At 51.1% G+C, this 23,291-nt stretch overlaps 1 protein-coding gene across 12 annotated transcripts in view; it reads left to right on the top strand.

Moving 5' to 3' along the window:
* FYCO1 (FYVE and coiled-coil domain autophagy adaptor 1) overlaps positions 1–23,291 on the top strand; it is a 73,410-nt gene that overhangs the window by 2,293 nt on the left and 47,826 nt on the right. For 11 of the 12 annotated variants that reach the window (XR_012380866.1, XR_012380865.1, XR_012380868.1 and 8 more), the window contains exons 2-7: positions 8,329–8,466; positions 11,786–11,892; positions 13,441–13,566; positions 17,389–17,495; positions 18,941–19,084; positions 22,507–22,597. Coding sequence is in view for 7 of the 12 variants with exons in the window: in XM_025885582.2 (XP_025741367.2) it covers positions 8,412–8,466; positions 11,786–11,892; positions 13,441–13,566; positions 17,389–17,495; positions 18,941–19,084; positions 22,507–22,597 (630 nt within the window). In the remaining 5 variants the exon portion in view is untranslated. Of the gene's footprint in view, positions 1–7,648; positions 7,759–8,328; positions 8,467–11,785; positions 11,893–13,440; positions 13,567–17,388; positions 17,496–18,940; positions 19,085–22,506; positions 22,598–23,291 lie in introns of those variants that run through there. The other variant, XM_073901064.1, reaches the window with a different exon arrangement.

The following is a 23,291-nucleotide window of genomic DNA, read 5'->3' as shown; positions in this document are numbered from 1 at the left end:
GGTATGAGAGTCTGTTTGAACAAGTAAATAAATCAGTAGGGTGGATACTGAAATGTTTCCATGGGTCTGTCTTTAGCCTTTTGCTGCTTTTAGACATACTGTTTGTCACCGGATTGACCCATAATATGAGCTTCAGCCTCAGAGCACATGGGTTCATGGCTTTTACGAGATGAGGATGGTAGAGCGTGCTCACTGGGACAGGAGGTGTTTTCCCCTCTTCCACATGTTGGAGCCAGTCAGCCTGATGGTTTTTGTGACCACCAATGGTCCTCCCTGTTCACAAAGGGCTTTGTGGCATTTGAAAGACACCAAGCGCCTGTTTCTAGTTTGGCCAGATCCTGTTTGCAGGGATGAGGATGTGTACATCAGTGTGGTTCTGAGGGGACTCTGTGGTCTGGTTCTGGGGCCCTGGTTCCTGCAGCTGGTTCTGGGGCACAAGGGCAGGTCTGGCTGACCACCTCAGGAGCCTGGGGTACTGCATCTTTGGCCTGGGGCAAAAAACCGAGTTAGGGGAGCCTGTGGAATCCAGAAGAAAAACCCGAGGTACAAAAACAATCCAAACTGGAACTGGAACCAGTTCTCTGTGTGTTCCAGGGGCGGTGACCGAGAAGCCATTAGTATGCGGGGGGCGGGTTAGGCCAAGAGGAGCATCCCATGGGAGGTCCAGGGTGGGCTGGACAGCTGAACGAGGGGTGGTGGCTTCACAAGGAGCCAGAAGGAATTTCCTCGAGCTGAACCTGTAGCCTCATGGGCTGCTTCCACGGCTCCTGGAGCCTTGGTCAAGAGCAGAGAGGGGGCACTTAGAAGCCTCTGCCAAAGTTAGCCACTGGGAATATCTGCTCCTCTCCTTCCCCGCCTCTTCCTTAAGGAAGATAAAGAGTAACCTCCCCACATTGCACATGGGGGAGAAACCAAAACAAAAACACAGGGAAAAAAGGTCAAACAACTTCCCCAAGATAGACAGATTTGCTTAAATTGCCTTGAAAAGAGTTTGGGGAGCTAAATATAGCAGTCTCACCCAATCATGGCACGATCTTTATTGCATTCCCCATTGCATGCTAGGGAATGGAAATTTCACATGACTAGTTGGATTCCAAAATCTGAATAGGGTGCAAATTGGCAAGCCTCAGCTACAGTTGGTAAAAGAGAGGACAGTTTTCTTGCCCATTGCCAAACTCCAGCTTCAGAGCCATCCTGCGTCTTGCTCGCCCTTCCTGTCTGCCAGCTTAGCCCCACCCCCTGCTCTCTCTGCACCCGGTTGCTGCTCTTGTCACCCAAGGAGCACAGCGGAGCTCAGACCCATCAATACCTCCCCACCCTGCGAGTGTTCCTGGTTGATGTTCCAGATCCAAAGTCCCAGGGATGCAGACAGGGAAGGGCTTTGGGAGGGTTGGGTGAGTGGGGGAGGTGGCCAGAGCGGCCTTGGTTAGCCTTGTCCGGATAGGGTGAAGGGGGCTTCTGGGTAAGGCTGTCTCAGGCCGGAGCTGTGGGCACACTTTTGCCTGTAGACACGCTTAATCCATCCAGTCCCTAAGTTGCATTATTCCATTCCTTCATGGGATAATAATTCCGTAGTATTTCCACAATGACGGTATAACATCTGTAATTACAATGTGATTTTTTTTAATGCATTATTTTAGTCAACATAAGAGTAATTTGTGTCCAGTAAAGGAAAAATGAATAATCGGAGAAATCGAATTTTTTTAAAATTTACCCATGTTTCCTACCATGGAAGGATGATTAGCATTATTTACATGTTGGTACATTTCTAAGCCTAAAATTTAGTTTGGTTTGTGGAGCAAGAGTCTTGGGGTTGGTTTTGTCTGACTGATTCATTCCTTCAACAAGTAATTTATCACGGGCTCTCCACGGATCAGAAAGAACTGTGCTAGGTGCTGGGGAAATGGTGCGTGGCAATGGAGCTTACAGACAGGTGGGAAGAACAGGTTAAACGAGAAATACCATACTGGCAAATGACCACAAACGTGGAAGGAAGGCAGTGGGGGCTTAGAATCATGAGCAGAGTAGAGTCTGGTTGCCTTCTGTGCTCACCTGCTTTTCATCAAAGCCCTTCTGAGGCCTTAAGTGACCTCTTATTTGTCTCTAAGCTTACTGGGGGTATATGCTGTCCTCCCCTCTGGAGCATGGGTTCCTTGAAAGCCAGCCTTGCTCACGGCTGTAGCCCCAGCTCCTGGGTCAGGCCTGCATCTTACTAGTGGTGCCCAGCAAATCCTTCTTGCCCGGCTGGCAGTCTCTTAACACATACGGGTTAAAAGTGGTCTTCCTCAAGGCCGTGTTTAGTAGCTAAAGAACATTCTATCAGAGTTTCAGTTCGTAATTCGTCCCTGGCTGGACTGAGCCCCTTGATACTCAGGTCAGGAGAGTCGCCTGAGCGTATGGTTCCAGAGCTCTGCAGTTTTCTCCATCCGGGTGGGGTTTGTGCTGTGTGGGGGCTAGGAAGAAATAGGTGCTCCAGCTGCGCTCTCAAGTGTTCAGGCAAGTGTTCTGAAGACTGCCCAGAGTTCCACATATGCACTCATAGTTTGTCTGGGCTTTCCGGTGGCATGACCTCAGGTATGGATGTGTGGCTCCTTTCAGACAGCTGCCCCCAGGACCCCAGAGGCAACACCTCCCATCCACAGGTCTCTCGCCCCTGCCTTTGTGGGCCAGTGGGCTGGAACTGGAACCAGTTCTCTGTGTGTTCCCGGGGCAGTGACCGAGAAGCCTGGAATCGTTGGTGGGAGGGTCAAGGCCAAGAGAAGTTTCAAGAAGTGATGGCAAAAGCTCAAGTCTCCACTCCCTTTATGAAAGATTGCAAGCAAGAAGGAGTGTGTGGGAAAGATGACCCAGGCATGCAGTTGATCAACACTTTAATTAGGTCTGAGGGGTTGGGTCGCCTCATGAGCCTCTGTTCACGTGTCCTGAAATGTCTGCCTCTGAGCTGGCCTCTGACAGACTCCTGAGCACTCTCCTCGGCACCCTCTTGAGGCTCTGCTTGAGGGCAGCCTGCCTAGCGACCGCTCCAGGGCTGAGCCAGCAGGACCACCGGGCCTCAGAGCTGCAGGTACCAGCCAAGTGCTCCCCCTCTCCAGAGGTGGCAACTAGTTAGATGCTGTTGGGTGTGCTGAACCAGGCCAAGGCAATGGACTCTTCCAGAAAGGCTTTCTGCCTTTGGCTGATCTGAACCGTCCTTGTTCACATTCTTTCTTGGTCTGGGTGGAATTCACCACTGGTATGCTCCCCCTTGTTTGGGAGTGGGGGAGGAGCCCAACTGTATGGGCGTCTCCAGGGCCCTTCTCAGCTGCTGGGTTAGGAGCGAGTACCACAAATTCTGAAGACAGGGCAAGGTTCAAGGTTGTCTTCCACGCCCCAAACCTCCTTCTCCCCTTCGGAGCCCCCTTTCCTTAATGTGACTAGTCAGATGCTGTGCTGCTCCTGCCAAAGCCGATTTCTGGGCAACATTATGAATCTGAGTCATTAGCACCAGAGTGTAAATAAGTTTACATGAGTCAGTTGGTGTTTTTGTATCTTAATTTGGCACTAAACTGCTCTCTATTGTTAGGGCATCTGGGCAGGTATAGGAGGAATTTGGAGAGTTTGGGGAAGGTTCTTTACCTCTAAAATAATACCGAAGCTATGACTAGGAACTCAGGCGATAGTCCCAGGTCATAAATAAGAGTTTTTAAAAAATGCATGTAGCCCCTTTTGCACTCTGTCAGAATATTGGATGCTTTTAGACGTGCTGGATAAGCTTAAACATAATTCTGAGTCGTTGGTAAGGGGATTCGTGTTCTTTTTATAAATGTTACGAAATTTTATGAAATGAATTTCTCTGGTATTTGAAAGAGCTTGCCAGAGACAAGCGATGGAGGTTTTTATAGGTCCTGCAGCAAGGACCCTGGGTTCATGGAGGTGATTTGCGCTTTGGGGGTCTTGGGAGGTGTGGGAGTCCTGGAGTCATTCCCCCGGTGCTGAAGCAGCTGTGGGTAGCCAAGATGGTGTGGTTAGAAGCTCTAAGTGTCTCCTGAGTTATGAGAGTCGTTTGCTAATGCAATGTCAGGATCAGGCTGCTTCAGGCCTGAAGTCTGTGATCTCTGTGATACAATAAGAAATAGTTATTTGGTGTTTGTCTCAAGTTCCCGCCACAGAGCTTCTGGAACCCTAGGAATTTCCTGAGTAATGGGAGTGTCTTTTGTTATTCATAACAAGCCTCTTTTAACCACACCTGAGCTTATGCTAATCTGGTGACTCTGGGCCCCTGGATAGCTTTGGGACGGGGCTGGTTGCCGGAGGAACCAACCATGTGATTAGAGATTTGGACCTTTCAGCCCCACCCCAGGCCTCTGGGAGCAGAGAGGGGCTGAAGATGGAGTTAATCTCCAAGGCCAGTGTTTAATCAGCAGTGCCAATGTAATGAAGCCCCCATTAAAACTCCATAAAAACTCCTCTAAGTGATGGGGTTCTGAGAACTTCTGGGTCAGTGAACAGCTGAGGTGCTGGAGGGTGGGGAACCCTGAGGGCATGGAAGCCCTACACACCTCAAACCAACCCCTCCCCGCCCCAAGCTCTGCATCTCTTCCCCTTGGCTGCTGTTCCCAAATTGTATCCTCTAAAATAAACTGCTCATAGTCGTGTTTCTCCAAGTTTTGTGAGCTGTTCTAACAAATTATCGAACTTGAGGAGGGGATCGTGAGGACCCCCAATTTATAGCCAGTTGGTCAGAAGGACAAGCAGCCTGGGGCTTGTGGCCGGCGTGTGAAGCCAGAGCAGTCCTGTGGACAGAGCCCTTGACCTGTGGGGTCTGTCTGCCCAAGCTCCAGGTAGTTGGTGTCAGAACTGGTTATTGGTGTGCAAAAAAGCCAGTGTTGGTGTCAGGAGCGTTGTGAATAAAAAAATCTCTCATCCCTCAACCCAAGGGCAAGTTTATCTCCAGACACAAGGAAGTGGACCACGGTGTGGGAGAAGGTGCCTCGTTCTGTGCCTTCCAGTGGTTAATAATGACCTCAGACCAGGGAAAAGGGGGCCAAAATGCTAAGAGCCATCCTTCCCACGCCCAGGAAAGTAGCATCCCGATGGTAGCCATGATCTTCCAAGGAGGCTCCGATTAACTTCGCGAAACCCTGTGAGGTGGGACCCGCATCCTCGGTGGGGAAGCCCACCGGGACCTGCAGCCCCAACAGCCTGTTTCCTGGGGCGCATTACCTGCCTGGTGGTGGTGACTCAGGCTTTTTGGAAAACCAGCTTGCATCCTCGGCAGCTGGGCGCAGCTCACCCCGTGACCTGGGAACTTGGCATCAGTGGAGCGCGCTCTGAGGTTGGGGCGGAGGAGGCCTCCCGCGCATGTGTGGCCACAACTTCCCTAGAGGGGCCAGCAAGTCTCGAGCCCGTTTCTGCCTGTTGAGGCCTGTCATGCTAGGACGCCGCTTTGGTCTGCAGACCTCATTTTCCAACTGGCCAGGCCTCAGAGAGGACTGGTTTCCACCATTGGTGCATGGGCCCGGCCGGAGCCCGGGTGAAGCAACTCAGAACCTGTTGCTGGGGTCGCTCTCTGCCCTCGTCCACCTGTGCGGATCTCACCCTAGTCTGAAGCGTGCACCCGGCCCGGCGGTGGGGGGCTGCTCTTGAGGACTTGGGGGGTATGGGTCGTCTTCGTCTCAGTTTATTTCTCCCAGGAACGACAAGGCCCTCCGCTGACCGCAGTGAAATGAGAGAAGTCGGGGAGAGAAGCTTCTCTGGGCTTACTCCCTGCCCCCCCAACCTGGTGCCCTTTCCTCCTTGGGTCTCTTCAGAGACTTCACCCTCACTTTGCAGGCCTGGCCCAGCTCCGTTGCCACCGTCTCTCACCCTCTCCTTCCCCCAGGCAGCATTAATTTTCCCTTCCTTAGGTCCCATGGCATCTTTCCGAATTCATCACAGGGCTGCCTTTTTTGTTGAGGCCCAGTTCACGATCTGTGAGTTTTGACAATTACATGTTTGTCAAACACATACGGTCACGTAACCACCACCATAAGCAAGGCACAGAATGGAACTGCCTCTCCCAATTTCTGGAGACTCTCAGAGTCAAGCCCTCCCCTTCACCCCCAGGCCCTGGCAACTACCCAGGGGATCTCTCTTCCCACGTCTTGCCTTTGCAAGAATAGCCTGCAAATGGAATCATCAAGTATATAGCCTTTCAGGCTGGCTGTTTTCACTCTGCAGAAAGCATTTCTTGCATGTATCCGCGGCTCAGCCCTTTTCGTGGCTGAGTACCCATCACTTTGTATTCATATCTCTGTATGGACCTCTCCTGCCGTGTCCAGATATCTGGATATTTTTCTGTCTTTCTCCTTGGCGCACAGCTCAGCTCCTCCAGGGCCGGACGGTGCCTTGCGTGCCTCTGTGTCCCCAGCCGGCACATAGTAGGCGCTTGACAGTGTGGTTCTGGGGCAGCTGTGCATTGACAGCGAGGACCCTCTACCTCTCCGGAAGGGGCAGAGTGTCCTCCGGGGCCGCAGAGCCCCTGCAGATGTCTCTGTAGGGCCCTGGCTGGTCCCTGCTTAGGCTCTGTGCTTAGGTGACCTGGAGAGATGCCCAGGGATGGGCCGGCTGGCTTCTCGAAAACCACTCCCACCCTCGGTTTGGTACCTGTGATGGGCAGGGTGCTGTCCCTTGTGAGGGGCCTTTGGAAGGCTCTCTGTGGATCCCCTGCATCTCTTGGACTCCATGTCAGGAATTACTGGGAGGGTGGTATCGGCGTGTGCCTGTCATTCCCCCTAAGCCAGAGGAGCCCTCTTTGGGCCTTGTTCGCACCGAGTCATTGCTGTGCTGGTTTTGTTAGTTAAAAATAGGCCTTGGCATATCTGCCCAGTGACAGGCCCTTCCCACTTCTGGCCCACGCTGGAATGCTTATGTAAATATTTGGAGGAACTTGACACCTGGGACCATTTCTATCCCAGAGTCTTCTCTCCTGTGGACTCTTGGAGCAGGAAGGGTGATATGGCTGTGAGAAAGTGAGGGCCAGCACATGTTAGAAACACTCGGGGTGGCGGCACATTATTTGGGAGACGCTGGAGGGGGCGGTTCCTAGAAGCCAGGGGAAGTGGTTGGTCATTTGCAATAGTGGCGGATCTATATCAGCTACAAGATCCACAGGGTTTGAATCAGACTGACCAGGGTTCAAACCACGATTCTACTCCTTCCTGGCCCATGGCCTTAGACAAGTCATGGGACTTCTAGAACAGCAGGTTCTCCTTTGCACTTTACCTACCACACTAGGATGATTGTGAGATTAAAATGATCACATGTGTCAAGCACCTAACAGGGCCCAGCACCCAGCACACAGTAAGCCCTCATTTCGTGGTGGCCCCCCAACGGCCACCTTAGTCTTCCTGTCGGCTTTTGCCAGCAAGCATTGCGCAACCTCGCAGTGGACATCTGAGGAAAGAATTGGAGGTTCTAAAGGAGGGACACAAGAGCGTCCCAGTGCATATGCAGACTTCTTCCCAGTGCCACTCATGTCTCCTCACCTCCATTGGTCTTCAGCCACTACTGTGTCCTTAGATCACTTCAGCAGCTGCCCGAGCCGGGCCGGTAACTCAGGACTCACCAGCTACAAGAGGACCGTAACCAAGCTTAAAATAGAGACGTGTCCCTAGACTGGACCTGAGGGCTGCGCCGGCCCCCAGTGCAGGCCAGGCGGTGTCTGCACAGCCAGGCTGAGCTGGACTTTGGGCAGCTGGAGCTGCTGAGCCCCTACGAGGGAGCTGCTTCCCCCACCAGGCAAGGCTGGCTTTCCTTGATCCCGAAGCCCCAAGGGTCCTCAGCCTCCCGCCTCCCCCGCCACCCGGCTGGAGGTTACTGACTGCTCCTCGGAGGAAGCAAGCCGGGGGAGGGCATGGGGCCAGGCGTGGGGGGGACAGGGGTCTGGTGGTGGCCAGCGTCCGCCGGCTCGGCGGGCCCTCTGTCGGTTGGGCTGGGCTGGTTCTGGCCTTGGTGAACGGGGGTGAGGGGAGCCCCCGGGAGGCGTTTCTAAAGGTAGAAGGAGAGTGAAGCCATCCTGCCCAAGAGGGTAGAAGAGGAGGGAGGCTCAGAAGGAATGGGTCATGCTGTTCCGTTGAGCTTGCTGCTTTTTAAGCCCCAGCCCAGGTCATTGTGTCTAAATATAGGCGCGTCAGAAGCCAGCCAGAGAAATGCCCACCGAGCAAGGCCCCTGCGGAAGGTCCAGCCCTGCCCATTGAGGGAAGATGCCCAGATGGGGCGATGTTGTGCCCAGGGCAGCACTCCTCTCCCGCTGTCTTCACGGGGCGTCCGTGACTGCTTCCTCCACGGCCTCCCTCTCCCCTTGTGCAGGTGCTGCCATGGAGTCTGATCTGTGCTGACCGGACCCAGGCAAGAGGTGCACAGCCCAGAGAGGCGGCCTGCAGCCAGTCGCCATGGCATCCCCCATGGCAGAGAGCCAGCTGCAGAGAATCATCCGTGATTTGCAAGGTGCGTTGGTTGGGCAGGGGGAGGCACGTGGGGCTCGGCTGGGGGGCGGGGAGCTGGGGCTGTGCTCCTGCTGTCACTCTCTCGTGCTTATCACGCGGGGAGTAATGGGAGCCGTGGGGACACGGCGTGTGGAAGTGTTTGGGGCCCGGGTGTCCACCCCAGGTCAGGCTGGGAGAGCTGGCCTGGCTCTCCGCTGAGGGTACTGTGAAGTCAGTTTGTGAACAAAATCCGTTACCCTTTTCTGGGTCTGGCTCTGCTTTCAGTTAAGTGTGTGTGTGTATGTGTGTTTTCAAGCCACCTGTTAAGTCTTTGGCTGAATCTTGAGCCTTTGGGCTCTAGTGGAGTTGGCTCACTTGGGGAGGATGTTCTCCTTCCCTTTGAGCAGGATGACCAGGCACCCGTCTTTCTTGTTTTGCTCTCCTCCTTAGTCCTGGCAGGCGGACAGCCTATCTCCTATGACGCACTGTAGTTCTGGGCCTGCTGCCTCCCAGACTTGCCTGAGCTCAGCAAACCCACTGAGACTCGTAACTCTGATCTCCCTGGGGAAGGGCAGGGGAGGGGAGGTACACGGGAAGTGGAGTAGAATCAGGAGGAGAGTCCAGGGCCCGAGTTCACCCTTCTAGGTGATATCCCAGGGCTCAGAATTCTGGCAAGTTTCCCACCCCCCCTGCAAATCACCAGCTAGTGCATTGGCTACCACACGGTCTGAAGCTGACCGCTTCCTGTGTGTTGCAGGGATTACAGTGATGCTCTCCTGACAGACTGAAGGTCCAGGTTCCTACCTGCTCAGGCCCAGTGATGACCAACTGCAGTCTGTCACACCCAGGGCCACTGGGCAAGTGGCGGCCACTGTACGCTTCTCATTCTGCAGGTCAAAAGGCGCTAAGATAAAAAATCACTCCCCCCAGGCTTCTCTGCCCATTTATGTAGCATTTGGGGCCTTGAATAGCTAATAATCACATGACATTTCACATGTACCAGGCACTGTCCTACACATGCCTTATGGATAATGACTCATGGAGTCCTCACATTTGGTCTGTGAGGTAGGAGCCATTACCCCGATTCTGCAGATGCAGAGACAGGCACAGAGAGGTTAAGTGACTTGCCTAAGGTCACATCCAGTCAGGCAGAGTCTGGGTTTGCACACACACCAGGTGCCAGAGTCTACACTCAACCACACCAGCCTACTTCCAGCTAAAATATTAGCTGGGTTTTTTTCTTAAGCCTACCCACATGTGCACACACACACACACACACACACACAGAGAAGCAGAGAAAGTAAAATGACAGTCTCTGCAAATCTGAGTTCACCGCTGGCCTTGAGAAGTCTCTCCACAAAGTAGGCCCTCTTTTCTGCGTGTCAGTCTCTGGTTGTCTGGGACGACTTTGGGACCCAGATGTCTTTACTGGGAGGAAGACAGGACCCCTCTGCTAGCGCTCCTGATCCAGGGAGGGAGACAAGCATTGGCATTGTTCAGGTGCCCTTTTTACCCCACATCCTGGCTGGTCTGGTCGTCCCCGACATCCCAAGGCCGTCTCAATGTCCCTCAGTCCAGCCCGCCAAGTGCTTTGACACACTGCTTTCTCAAGACCCTTCCCTTGCATCTGTTGGTAACTGTCCTCATCGGCACACAAGAAATCTCTGGCATGGAGCAGGGGAATGGTGCATCCCTAACTGAGGTGTCCTTGGGCAGCACATAGCCTTCATGCCTCTGCAGGGCAGCCCACTCATCCTCCTGGTGACAGCAGTGACGAGGGCCTTGGGGTCCGCTCCTGGCTCCACCTTTTCACCCTGGAAGATGTTGGACAAGTCCCGTAACCTTTCCAAGGTCCTCTTCTTTCACGTGCTAGATCAGCTTGATGATGACACCCACTTCTCAAGATTGTTGGCAGAGGCAAAAGTATCATTCACAGAAAACTAAGAGTATTCGTAAGTAATGCGTTTGGATTAGCAGAGATTAGAGCTGAACACTTCCTATTCCATATGCAAGGCTCCTTCTTTCAGAATTTCAGGAGCTCCCAGATCAGGTTGTGAGCGTTAAACCCCGCCTGAGGGTGGGCGAGGAAGGCTATGCGTCTTTCCTGGTCCCTGCCCCCCCCCCCCAGCTCTCGATACCAGCCACAGCAAACACTTCTAGAGGATGCCAGTGCCACTGGGTAGCAGTCACTTGGTATAAGAATCCGTCCCAAGAGCTATCTTCGCCATTTGCTGACCTCTGCCCGAGGGGTCAGTGTCGATAAAATTTTAGCAGCTCAGGCTCAGCTTCGGTGCCGGGCAGGTCTGCTTTCCAGCCATGGTTCTAGAGAGCAGGGGCTGCGGGTGCCTCTTCCTTACGAGCCATCACAGAGCAAGATGGTTTTGTGCAACGTGCCCCAACCATCTCGACCGTAAGCACGCTTTCCAGTATCTTCACCCAACCCAGCTCCTCGCCGTCCCTCTGTGCCACAGCAGAGGCTGCACGTGAGAATAAAGGTGGTTTTCCCTCTTTTCTGCACAGGGAGGTCGGCTGTCTTAGAAGTGGAGAGGCAGGCTCCAGAGTCAGAAAGCCCTGGAGAAACCAGGCTTCTCATTCCAGCTCTGCCGTTTGCAACCCGTGGTCTCTGGCCAAGTGCTCTGACCTCTCCCGGAGTTCCTTATCTGCCAAACACGGATGATGCTATCAGCCTTCATCCTTCTCCACTTGTACTTTTCTTCCCCCCACATTTTAACCGTTCTGAAATTGGAATCCTCTTAAAACCAGTTGCTTGTTGGATTTGTGGAAATAAAACCATGCCTGCCTCGCCGTGCTGTATTAAATGAGAAAGACATGGCAAAGGCCTGGCCCCTGGTGGGCACTCAGCTCACAGAAGCAGATGTCATTGTTGTCATTCTTGGGGTTGTTCTCATGACTCTTATTTGCACATTCTGGGTCTTCTTGAAGCCGGGACTTAGCCTGTACTGAGCAGGTAGGGTTATAGTGAGGAACAGCAAGACACAGGGCCAGAAGGAAGGATAAAGCTTTTCAGAAGTCAGTATGAGGGGCCTGCTGGGTGATTCATGCACGTAGCAAACCTTCATGGACCAAATCCTGCATGCATATTACAAGGCCTACAGGGAGGACCAAGAAATGTGCCCAGTCAGGGAGTGGTGGTAGAGTACTTGTGGGCTCTCTGGATCCCTGAGTGCCTTCAGACTCAGCATTCCCTCCTTCTAGGGTTACATCCCACTTTCTGCTTCCCAGGTGCTCCGCCATCACTGACTACTTACTCCCTGTGCTTCCCAGGGTTATTCTGCTTCTCTCTCTCAGGCCATTACGTGTTCCCATTTGTTGTCTTAAAGATGCTGTGACAGAGCTAAGCAGAGAATTTAAGGAAGCTGGGGAGCCCATTACGGATGACAGCACCAGCCTGCATAAGTTTTCTTATAAACTTGAGTATCTCCTCCAAGTAAGTGACTCCTGTACCGCGTTGATTTCTGCTCTGTTCTCTTTTTCCCGCTCGGGTGACTCATCAGCACTCAGGATGTGGTTCAGACAGCTCTGGGGAGCCAGTAAGCCTTCCTGGTTAGACTGAAGGTCGGAGCAGCCCCGGGTCGCTTGGAGCTTGAGCCTCCCAAGTGTGAGCCTCTGGAGAATCGGAATGTTGCCCCTTAGGATGATTGTAGGCATCAAGAACATTCTTTAGAGATTTAGATCATCTTAAGGCAGGTCACAACAAGGTCATTGGCTAGCAGAGATCTTAACTTTGGGGCAGTCGCATCCCCCTTTGAGAGTCTGGTGAAAGCTGTGGGATCTCTCCCCAAACAGACATGCCTGTTGTGTGTACACACCCAGTCACCCACTCTCTAGGAGTGTGTGGACTCTCTGAAGATTATCTAGAAGCTCCCATTTTGGAGCCTTGCTGCTCAGAATGGTGGGGTCCACAGACCAGCAGCATCAGCATTACTGGGGAGCAGGTGAGAAATGTATTCTCTGTGCCCACCTGACCTGCTAAATCAGGATCTCTGAGGTCAGCCCAGGAAGTTTTGTCTGAACATGCTCACAGTGTAATGCTGATGTCTGCTTGCTTAAAGAAGCACGGATCTAGAGAGCTCTGCAGTTGCGGAAAAATAGAGGCAATCACAGGAGGCAGGAAGGAAATGGACCAAAATGTTAACAGAAGTAATCTTAGGGAGGGGGTGTTGGGCATTTTGATTTTTTTTTGCTTTTCTAGTTTTATCCAGATTTTTCTAACAATGTATGTATCTTAACTTCCATAACCAGAAAAAAAAAAACACCATAAAATGTTATGTTATAGAAAGACACACCTTTATCCTTTTGAACACCAAAGTGTGCAATGTCACATCCCAGCAAAGCCCAGCTAGGGAATGGGCGCCTGCTGGAGGCAATGCCCCAACGTGTTGAGAGACTCACCTCTCAGTCCCTTTTCAGCTGCTTCTAACTTCCACTGGGGCATGATCTTTTTTCTTTTCAGTCAGCCCATTTTGGTTTTGGATTTGAAACGACTGACAGCTGGCATTAATTTGGATTTATCACATATATATTGAAACAGTGTTGAAACTTAAATTGCCAGGGTAAGATGTCTTGAACTCATTTCCCTAAGTTGAGATAAAGTTGACAGTCCTCATGTTGCCCTCGAGACTTTTTCTCAAATGTCCTCATTGTGTGTGAACAGCCCCTTTGGTGGTCTTCCACCCAGATCTATGCACAGAGGCCCCTTCAAGGGAAAGTCTTTCTGGGGGGGCTGCTACTCCTGAATGCCACTAGCTGTGGGACCCTGGGCCGGCTGCTTAACGTTTCCCAGCCTCAGTCTCCTCATCTGTAAGTTGGGGGTTGAAATACCACCCCTCTTTTGCCAGTCAACAAAAATGGTGCCTGTAAAGGGCCTCATCCAGGACAGGGTGACTAAGAAGCTGTTGCTGTTGTTGATCATTTAAATGGTGGGATGATCAGCCACGCATCTGGCCCTCCTCTCTCTGTCCCTCTGTCTCCACAGTTTGATCAGAAGGAGAAGGCTACCCTCCTGGGCAACAGGAAGGACTACTGGGATTACTTCTGTGCCTGCCTGGCCAAGGTGAAAGGAGCCAATGACGGGATCCGATTCGTCAAGTCGATTCCGGAGGTAAGCAGAGTGGCCAAGGTCCTCGCATCTTCCTCTGTCTGCCTTAGCATCTCTTGCCCAGACCTGCGCTGCAGGCAGCTCCGTGAGGAGGTGGGGGTGGACAGCGGGTGAGGAAGTAAGGAAATCCGGGCACACTCAGTGCAGGGCTCGCTCGGGGAAGCCACCCAAGTGAGCGCTCACCAAGCAAGGGATGGCTTGGTCCTGACTCTGTCCTTCAGACCACGAGCACGCGCGGTCTCAGAGTGGGCTGCTCACACTGAGGCTATTTTGGGGGCCCATCAAGGGCGTACAGCGCAGGACCGCCTCCGCCTTTTCGAAAGAATTAGTTCCTTAGATAGAATTCTTAAGAGTTTACAAGGTGCTTTCCCTATAATTTGTTCAGGAAGTTTGTACTGATAATGAAGAGAGTGATGTGAGACCTCAAGGGACGTTTCTTAAAATGCCGGTCATGCTAAGCAGCTTCCCACATTCAGTTCTGTGTCGCTCGAGCAGCCAGCCAGCGCGTTGCTGTTTTAGAAAACTCCAGAACAACACATTCTCCCCCCTCTCCTTTCTCTCTTTTCTCTCTTTCTCTCTCTCTTTCCCTCCTTCCTTCCCTCCCTTGCTTGCCCTCCCTCCCCCGCCCCCCACCTTCAGCGTAGTCCCTCTGGGAGTGAAAAAGGGTGCACACTCAGGAGTGAGTAAACCCCTAGATTTTGGGCAGGAGGCCTGTAGGGTTTCTCCATTTCGTCTCTCTTCCCAGCATCTTGTCAGTATGTTTGGAGTCACTTTAAAGCCAGCAGCCGTGCTCCTTGGCCGGCCTACCCCAAAGGCTGCAGAGTCAGGTGCTCTATCTCTCCCGCTCCCTGCCATCTGGAGCCAGACGGGCTGCTGCTTCTAGAGGATGACGGCGTTAGGTACACAGACAGTGAGGGCCGAGCATTTTCCAGTCTCTGACATCTGAGAAAATGAGGAAAGACCTTGGCCGTGAAGAGTCTATTGGATTTCTTTAATATCCATGCAGCGCCACGGTCTTGTGAGAATTTGCTTGGCGGGACCACCGGGTCCCCGACATAGAGCGTTTTGATGCCTCACACACCTGGAGAGGGGTCTCATCTCCTCTCCAAAGGTCTGGAAGAAGTTCTTAGCATCACTGTCCTGTCTTCCACTCCTCAGAGCAGCAAAGACCTTTGACTTTACGGCTTCAGACAGCTGAAGTCTGGAAATAAGCTTAGCTTAGTCCCCCGGGCCCAGGGCTACAAAATGCTTAAATCTCCTTTTCGCATAAGGCACAGACCTCTAGACAATCCGAGGCCAGGGAAACTGACTTCTTAAAGCAAAAAGCACTCCCTGCTTGCACAGACATTGCTGGTTCCTGGCGGCTGTGTGGGCTCTGCTTCCCACGGGCTCCAGTTGTCTCATCCCTGTGCAAGGCTCTGCTCTCCTGGGCGCCCTTGGGTGGAATGACTTGGAAGGGCACTGGGCCACAGGGCTGCTGGGTACTCGGGCTAACTGTAACAATCAAGTGTTGTCCAGGCCGCCAAGCCAGAAGGTAAAAGTGAATGGATAAGAAGCCTTGCTGAGCCCCTCAGGCCCTCATGGGCTGGGGGGCAGCCTTTTGGGCTAAAATAGCCTAAGGCTATATAATCAGCCACTTCCAGAAGTTCAGAATAAGCCTAGCCCGAGCTGTGCGACTTTCCCCGAGATGGACAGGGTCCGAACCAGGGTGCAGCTTGGCATCGGGCTGTCAGCACAGTGATCTGGCTGAAAGCAGAATCCACTCTTGTGCACCCTTGCAGACTTCCTGCCCTTCACTGCTGTTGGGTAGCTTCTTGGTAGAGTACAGGTAGATGAGTTTGGGCCAGATGCTAAAAACATGACCTAAAAATTAGGCCATGAACGTGGACCCGGGATCTCACAACATAAAAAATAAAAAGCTGGGCAGTATTTTCACTTGCGGTACAAAGGAACCATTGATCCCCTCCCCCAGGGGATGTTTCGAGGTGCCTCTTAAAATAAATAGCTCCATGTATATGTATATATATATATATCAAATCAATTTGGTTAATAAGGCTGATTAAAAACCCAGCCTCAAATGTTTGGCACCGAAAGGGTCTTAATGTTCTAAATGCTGTTACAGTGGCCATTTTGCTATTAAGGACAAGCCCATCCCTGGGGAGCTCATGGACATGCGCTGTTGTGTGAGGGTCTCATTAAGTTCTGCAGGGCCTGTGTGTGGACGTGGCTGTCTGACCCACACACTTGGCTTCACGGTGCCTTGCTCCGCTGTTCCGGGCTACCCTGAGTTTGCTGGGCGTCACCACTGAACACTCCATTCGCCCTCGCTCATCGGTGGAAAAAGGACTTGGACGTGGGGCTGTCCTCACGATTCTCCCCAGGGCGTCTGTCCTGACCGGCTCTCTGCAGACATGCCATGATGGCTTTTCTAAAGCCAGCATGGCAGGCTGCCACCCACCTTCACTTCTAGGTGTCCTGACCATGCCCTGGACTCAGCACACACGGAGACCCAGCTTACAGCCCCTTTACTTCATGACATTTCACACCTTTTTATTTTTTAAAGTGACTTCATACTGCGTATCATTTCCTTGAGTCAGCAGTAAGGAGACCTACAGTTCTGAGGTAAAAGGTGCTGTAGACCGGGATGTTTACACCTTCATTAATATGTCAGTGCTTGAGGCTATACCACACATTTCCTGTCCCAGTCCAGTGCCATGATTGGTTTCTCGATAGTATGGGGCGTTAGGACCATCTGTCCCCGGTCCCCTTCCACGAAGTTAAATGTTTCTAACCTTTGAAGAGGCGAGGAGGGTATATGGGTCTTTACTTCTCCGACCCACACCCCGAGCCTGACAGAACTGGTAGGTTGAGAGGTTTTGAATTCCTGCCCACTTATCTTGAACTTCTGGAGCTGAACCATTGGGAATGAGTCCTGTTTGGCACACTGGCTGTGTGTGCCCATCGCTGGCAGAGTCTCTGGCCAGCACACCCCACTTCCCTCCCAAGAGCCTTCCAGAAGCCTCTTCAGAAGCCACGTTTTGGCACTGTGGGGTGAGGTTTCAATGGCAGGCCTGCACCTGGACCCTCCTGTGTTGCCCACCTCAGACTTCCTGAAACAGAGCCACACCCATTTGTTCTTTACACCGGTATGTCCAGGCCACCTAGAGACACCTCTGCTCTCTCTCTCCTCCTGGGTACCTTCTGACTAAGTGCAGTGAGCTGGCATGTCTTAAGCAAATCCAACCAGGAAAGCATTGACACATACAGATTTTACTGAGGGTTTCAGGAGAACACCGAGAAGGCCGTCATACATCCATCAGAACTTCTTAAAAGTGCCCCTGACGCATCCCTGCCCTTGCCCTCCTCTCCTGCCCCTCCCACTGGGGCTTCAGCCAAGCCCCGTGGCCCCTTCCCCTGATCCTCTTCTCCCAGCACCTCAAAAACAAGCCCAGACATTAGCCAAACTGAGACCATCTCTTGCTCAAGTTCACTTCTGACGCGAGGAGCATTTCATTTGACCTGCCTAGCTTTATTCTAAATATTCCAAATGAAATCAAACAGTTTCACACGTGACTCTAAGCCCAGAGCTTCTGACGAAGCAGGGGAGGGGGAATGACATTCCCTGGAGCACCCACAGATGTTTCAAAGCTTCTCGTGAACAGGTCTCCCTTGACACGTTTACTGGAGTCTACCGGTTATTCTCAGATGGGGGCCTGCAAGAAGTCTGCCTGCTGCAGGCTTCACCCTCTGGGGTGACGTGAGGCCACGTCTACACCTGGAGTTAGGCTAACAGCTCTTCTTTTCAACGTCATCTGCTTTTTCCAGCTCCGAACATCTCTGGGAAAAGGAAGGGCATTTATCCGCTACTCCTTGGTGCACCAGAGGTTGGCGGACACCTTACAGCAGTGCTTCATGAACACCAAGGTGACCAGGTAAATGCATGGCAGTGCTGGGCTTTACCCAGTGAGCTCGAGTCCCCTCATTAGTACCAGGGAGCCCCTAGCCATCCTCGGTGTACAGGGGGTGGTAGCGCAGTGTGTTGACAGGTGAAGAGACGGAGCTCAGAGGGGCTGAGTGCCTTTCTCTAGGCCCCACTGATGCCGGGTCACAAAGCAGGAGCTTGGAGCCAGACCTCTGAGCTCCTGATGCCAGGTGGCTTTCCCTCACGGTGGCATGCCCTCGGTGCCGGCCCTAATGAGTGGACAGACCCCACCGGCCACCGGGGCCAGTGGGCTGCAGCCTTGGCTCTCAGCAGAATCAGCTGTGGGCTTTTTAACACCTCCAAGCCTGGGGCCTCACCTGAGACCCTGAGTCAACCCCTGCTGGGTGTGTTGGGGCTCCTCTGACGTTGTGGTGGGCAGCCAGATTGGAGCCCCGCTTATCAGTGGGGTTGGCCTTTGTGCGGCTGGTGCTAAAGCCTGGATAGGCGGCGAGCGGGGAGGGAGGGGACTGAGCATGTAAATGGGGTGTCCAATGAAGAGCTGCAGCTCAGGCCCCTGGCAGCCGAACCTCTTTGGGTTTCCCACACCCTTTTCCAGCGCTGCCTCCCCTCTCCCCAGGGAGTGTTCTTCCAGTCAAAGAAATCACTTGTGGATAAAAAAAAAAAAAAAAAAAAATACTGGTTGGGGGAAAATAATGTGTTTCATTTTGTCACCACTAAGACTGATTTGCATAAAGACGTACTTCTCATGCGTGTGACAGGCTCTGTGAGTTCATGTGAGTTGAGAACTTTCGCACATTTGATCTGAAGAGTATTTCGTTCTAGATGTTTGGTGAGAACCGTCACCAGCAGCTTGACTTCCAGTGCGTCACCTTTTCACAGACGCCAGCCGAGTAGCTCCTTAGGCCCAGCAGTGTTGCCTTTCTCAATTCTTACTGCTTCACACCTCAGAGTGTGGCTGTTTGGTTTCTTGGCTTTAAAATTGGTGTCTGGACAGACCTTAGCCACGAGCTCACTGTCCTATATTGAATCCTCTAGAGGAGTAGGAGATGAGGTTATGTTTCACAGAGGAAGTGTTCTTTCCCCTATAACTGCCGCTTTCCTGGCAGATAACTGAGATTTCAGTTTTCTCATATCCTTTTTGGGGAATAAATATGATGTAAATAATAAATGAAGAAGCATCTAGTTCATTTCAGTGATTTCCTTGAAGAAGAGCAAGATTAATTGAAAGTTAGGTGCTCCTACTGTGAAAATAAAACGGGAGTGAGTGTGTGTGTGTGTGTGTGTGTGTGTGTGTGTGTGTGTCCCCATCTGTCCCTGTCTGTCTGAATTTAACTTGTTAGTAACCTGAGTGAGAATTTGATAAGCCATATCAAATTCAGTCTTTCCTTACCTTTATTATCCTTATCATCAATCCCTTTTCCTACTTCCCTGCAGTGACTGGTACTATGCAAGAAGCCCTTTTCTGAAACCGAAGCTGAGCTCTGACATCGTGGGCCAGCTCTATGAGCTAACCGAGGTTCAGTTTGACCTGGTGTCGAGAGGCTATGACTTGGACGCTGCCTGGCCAACGTTTGCCAGGTATTTTGAAGAACTGCTTGGTTGAAAAAACTGTGGGAAGAGGTGTTTGAAGTTCCAAAGGTTGCTGCCAGTCTACTCAAAGCAGTTTGGTCACTCAGTAAATTACATAAGGCTTTGCAACTCTTATACCTACTAATTTTCTAGACTTTGTTGAGTCGTGACTAATGATAGTATCAGAAGGCTCCAACTCGAAACTCTCCTGACTCTCCTAACTCTCCTAACCGGCCAGGTGGTATGAGTCAGTGGAAATGCATATGCAAAACCTGAGGTTTTTTAAGTGTGTTAAGGGACTTGGGGGTGGCCAGTGGGGGAAGCCAGCGGGCTTTTTCCTAGTCGTGTTCTTGCAGAGTTGCCACGGAGGACTTGCAGGCAATGGGAGAGGGAACTACAGCACCCACGGAAGAGTTGCTGGAAAAACGCTCACCTGCCACTCCAGGAGGGAGATGGGAAGGGACAGGCTCAGACAGTGGGTGACTTACCCACAGTCGCCCAGCACCGCCAGGGCGCCAGACTCGAGTTCAACTCCGTTTCAGCATTTATTTATTTTTTTGAGAGAGCGCGTGCATGCGTGAGAACTTGCGCATGCGTGCGCTCTTGGGGGTGGGGAAGCAGAGGGAGAGGGGGAGAGAGAATCTCAAGCAGGCTCCGTGCCCGGGTCAGAACCTCAATCTCACAACCCTGAGATCATGACCTGAGCCGAAATCAAGAGTTGGTGGCTTGGGGCGCCTGGGTGGCTCAGTTGGTTAAGCGACTGCCTTCAGCTCAGGTCATGATCCTGGAGTCCTGAGATCGAGTCCCACATCGGGCTCCCTGCTCAGTGGGGAGTCTGCTTCTCCCTCTGACCCTCCCGCCCTCATGCTCGCTCTCTCTCACTCATTCTCTCTCTCTCTCTCTCAAATAAATAAATAAAAATCTATTAAAAAAAAAACAAAAAAACAGTTGGCCGCTTAACCAACTGAGCCACCCAGGCACCCCCTGGCCCAGCATTCTTTGTTTTGCTTTCTGTTAATACAGATTGTTTTAAATGTCAATTTTTATACTTTTTATTAGGAAATATTTTCTATGTAGAGAAGAGTCCTGAATATGATGACACCCATGTGCTGACCAAGATGAAAAGCTAATATTCTGCCATATTTTCTGGACATGTCCTTTTTTAAAACTTTTTAATTTTGAGATCATTTCATAATTACAGCAAAGTTGCCCCCAAAATGCCACAGAGCATTCATCAGCCTTTACCTCAACTCCCTAATTATCAGTATTTTACTGCCACTGTTTTATCACTCTTTCTCTTTATCAGTACATGTTGGTTTATTCCCTAGGCCATTTGAGAGAAAGTCAACAGACTTGATTCCGCTTGACTCCTCAGTACTCACTGTGTACTTCCTAAAGTCAAGGACACGCTCTTATGTTTAACCTCAGTGCCGATATTAAGATCAGGAAATTAACATGGGTACAATGCCACCGATTTACAGATTCTAAGAATTATGCCAATAACGTCTTCTATACTCCAGGAGCCGGTCCAGAAATGCAAGCTGCAGTTAACGCCAGTCTCTCTGGTCTTCTTGAATTTGGAACTGTTTCTCAGTCTGTTTCACAGTGTAGATATTTTTGGTGAAAAGCACAGGCCAGTTACTTTGTAAAATGTTCCTTCCTTGGAGTTTGTGTAGCACTTTCTCATTGTTAGATTCAGGTTAAGCATTTCCGGCCGGAGTACCCAGATGTGTCGTTCTCAGCACATTATGTCCGGAGACCCACGATGTTGATTGGTTTCGTCACCGTGGCGGTTGACCATGACCGTTAGGTTAAGGTGGCATTTGCCAGATTTCTCTAAAATTACTCTCTCCCTTTGTAATCAGTATGTTTCATATGGGAAGATACTTTAAGATTAAGTTGTTGGGGCGCCTTGGTGTTTCAGTCTGTTAACCATCTGCCTTCGGCTCAGGTCATAATCTCAGGGTCCTGGGATTGAGCCCCATGTCAGGCTCTCTGCTCAGTGGGGGAGTCTGCTTCTCCCTCCCCCGGCTCGTGCTCTCTCTCTCACACTCTCTCAAATAAATAAGTAAAATCTTAAAAAAAAAAAAAAAAAAGATTAGGTTGTTACCTCGCTTTTTCCTTAATATTTATGTATGTCTGTATTTTTGTGAGCTCCGCGCCCAACGTGGGGCTTGAACTCAGGACCCCAAGATCAAGAGTTGCATGCTCTGCTGACTGAGCCAGCCAGGCACCCCTATGTATGTATGTATGTATGTATGTATTTATAGCAGAGTTATTCTTATTCTTATTAAAATAAGAATATTATTCTTACTCTTATTAAAATAAGAAGCCATGAGTCATGGGTACATGACTCATTTTAATTTTAATCAGTGGGCTACATTCTGTCACTGTAATCATTTATTTTGATGCTTAAATTGTTCCCTATTAGGCCAGCAGAAGCCCCTTTGAGCTGGATCTTTTGGGTTTTTTTTTTTTTTGGATGTTATATCTGATACCATTCATTTAGAAAATAAAAGATCACAGATCAAATAAAGCCCCACCCCACTGTCACGCTCTCCCCTTTAATTCTAGAAGTAATCACAGCCCTGTAGTTGACACACGTCATTCCTGAATCTGTGTGTTACTATGTGTGCAACCATACATATTTTATATATGTGTGGTTTTGTTTTGTATGTGTTTATAAATTTTGGGTACATTGAATCATAGGTAGCTATCCTTTTGCAACTCGCTTGTCTCATTTCACGTCGTTTTAGAGATTTTTATCTGTGTTTCTACGTGGATTTCTATGGCTGTAGAGAGAGGGTCAACCAGCCACAGCCCGGAGGGCAGCACGGGTTGGGAGGGCGGTCACACAGCTTCGCCCGTTCATTTACCTGTTGTCCGCGGCAGCTCACGTGCTGCCACTGTAGCCTGAGTCGTGACAGAGACCAGAAGGCTGGCAAGCATAAGGTATGTCTTGTCTGGCCCCTCATAAGAAGACTGCCAACCCCCCATGTAGAGCGTTTACCTGCTTCCCGGCGGGACAGAGTTGGGCTGGATCTGCTGCCTTCACTGCCACAGTGCGTCCCCCAAGCCCGGAGTCACCTTGACTTGCAGACTGATTGCTGCTCTCCCCTCACTAGCAGACAGACCGTGACAGGCACCAAAGGTGTAAGGAAAATTTCAACCCCAAATTGGAAAATGCCAGGTCCACTTAGTTCTTCTTTGGCAGCAGGTGGAAAGGCCTTACGTTCAAACTTGGCAGTGGAGCCCGTCAGCCGCGGGCCAGCATAAATGTGCTCTTCAGTAGAAGCTGTTGGGTTTTTGGCTTTTGACACTCTCTCTGGGAGGGCAGTGCCCCCTGCCACCACCTAGGTGCCTTGTGATAATCAAGGCCTCTGTGTGTGTGTCCTGATCTGATACCGTCTGTCTGTCCTGTGGCCCCACAGGAGGACACTGGCCCCCGGCTCTTCTGCTTACCTGTGGAAACCCCCCAGCCGCAGCTCCAGCATGAGCAGCTTGGTGAGCAGCTACCTACAGGTAATGCCAGAAAGGCTGGGGATTTCCTCACCAACGCGTCACCAAGGCTGTGCCCTGGCCTCTCGCAACTCGGGGCAGTGTTCTCAGACACCTTTTGTTCCAACTCGAGTAATACAAACCCTCCATTCTCCGTGTTATTTCCTAGAGGCCGGGTTTTTATGACCCAGTAGAACTTAGGCCTTTTAAAAATTAAATTCTGTTAGAAGCTTTTGAAGTATTTTAAAGGAAGCAATTTAGGTCTTGGGTTAAAAGCAGGGGAGTCAAACGCTGACTGTCACCCACCAGTCGCGTGACCCCGGGCAGACCACTTACCCTCTTGAAACTTGAGTGCTCTCATCCAGAAAACAGGGGTCATAGAAGTCATTCTGGCTCAGAAGGTGATGGTGCAGATAGAATGAAGGCGCCCTTAAGGGCTTGACACAGGCGAGTAAGTGCTCAGGGAAAGTCCTGGGGAAAGTTTGCGGGTAGGGTGAAGTTTGTTAATTGTGTTACAAGTGTGAATGTATCAAAGTCGCATATAGTTTTAAAGGTAAGAACAGTGCAGTTAAAACAAAATTAAAATACAATGACGTAAAAATAATAGAAGCATTACGAGTGGACACTAAATCGAGCTTGAGCCCTGTTGCGTGGTTGGATCGCAGCAGGAGCTGTATGTATGGTGCAGTGGTGAAGAGGGGTTTAAATGTAACCTGAT

Source organism: Callorhinus ursinus, unplaced genomic scaffold, assembly GCF_003265705.2.
Source record: "Callorhinus ursinus isolate GAN/ISIS: 27379988/994484 unplaced genomic scaffold, GSC_fseal_2.0 scaffold15, whole genome shotgun sequence".
Taxonomy (NCBI): domain Eukaryota; kingdom Metazoa; phylum Chordata; class Mammalia; order Carnivora; family Otariidae; genus Callorhinus; species Callorhinus ursinus.
This window is presented reverse-complemented; position numbering and strand designations above follow the sequence as displayed.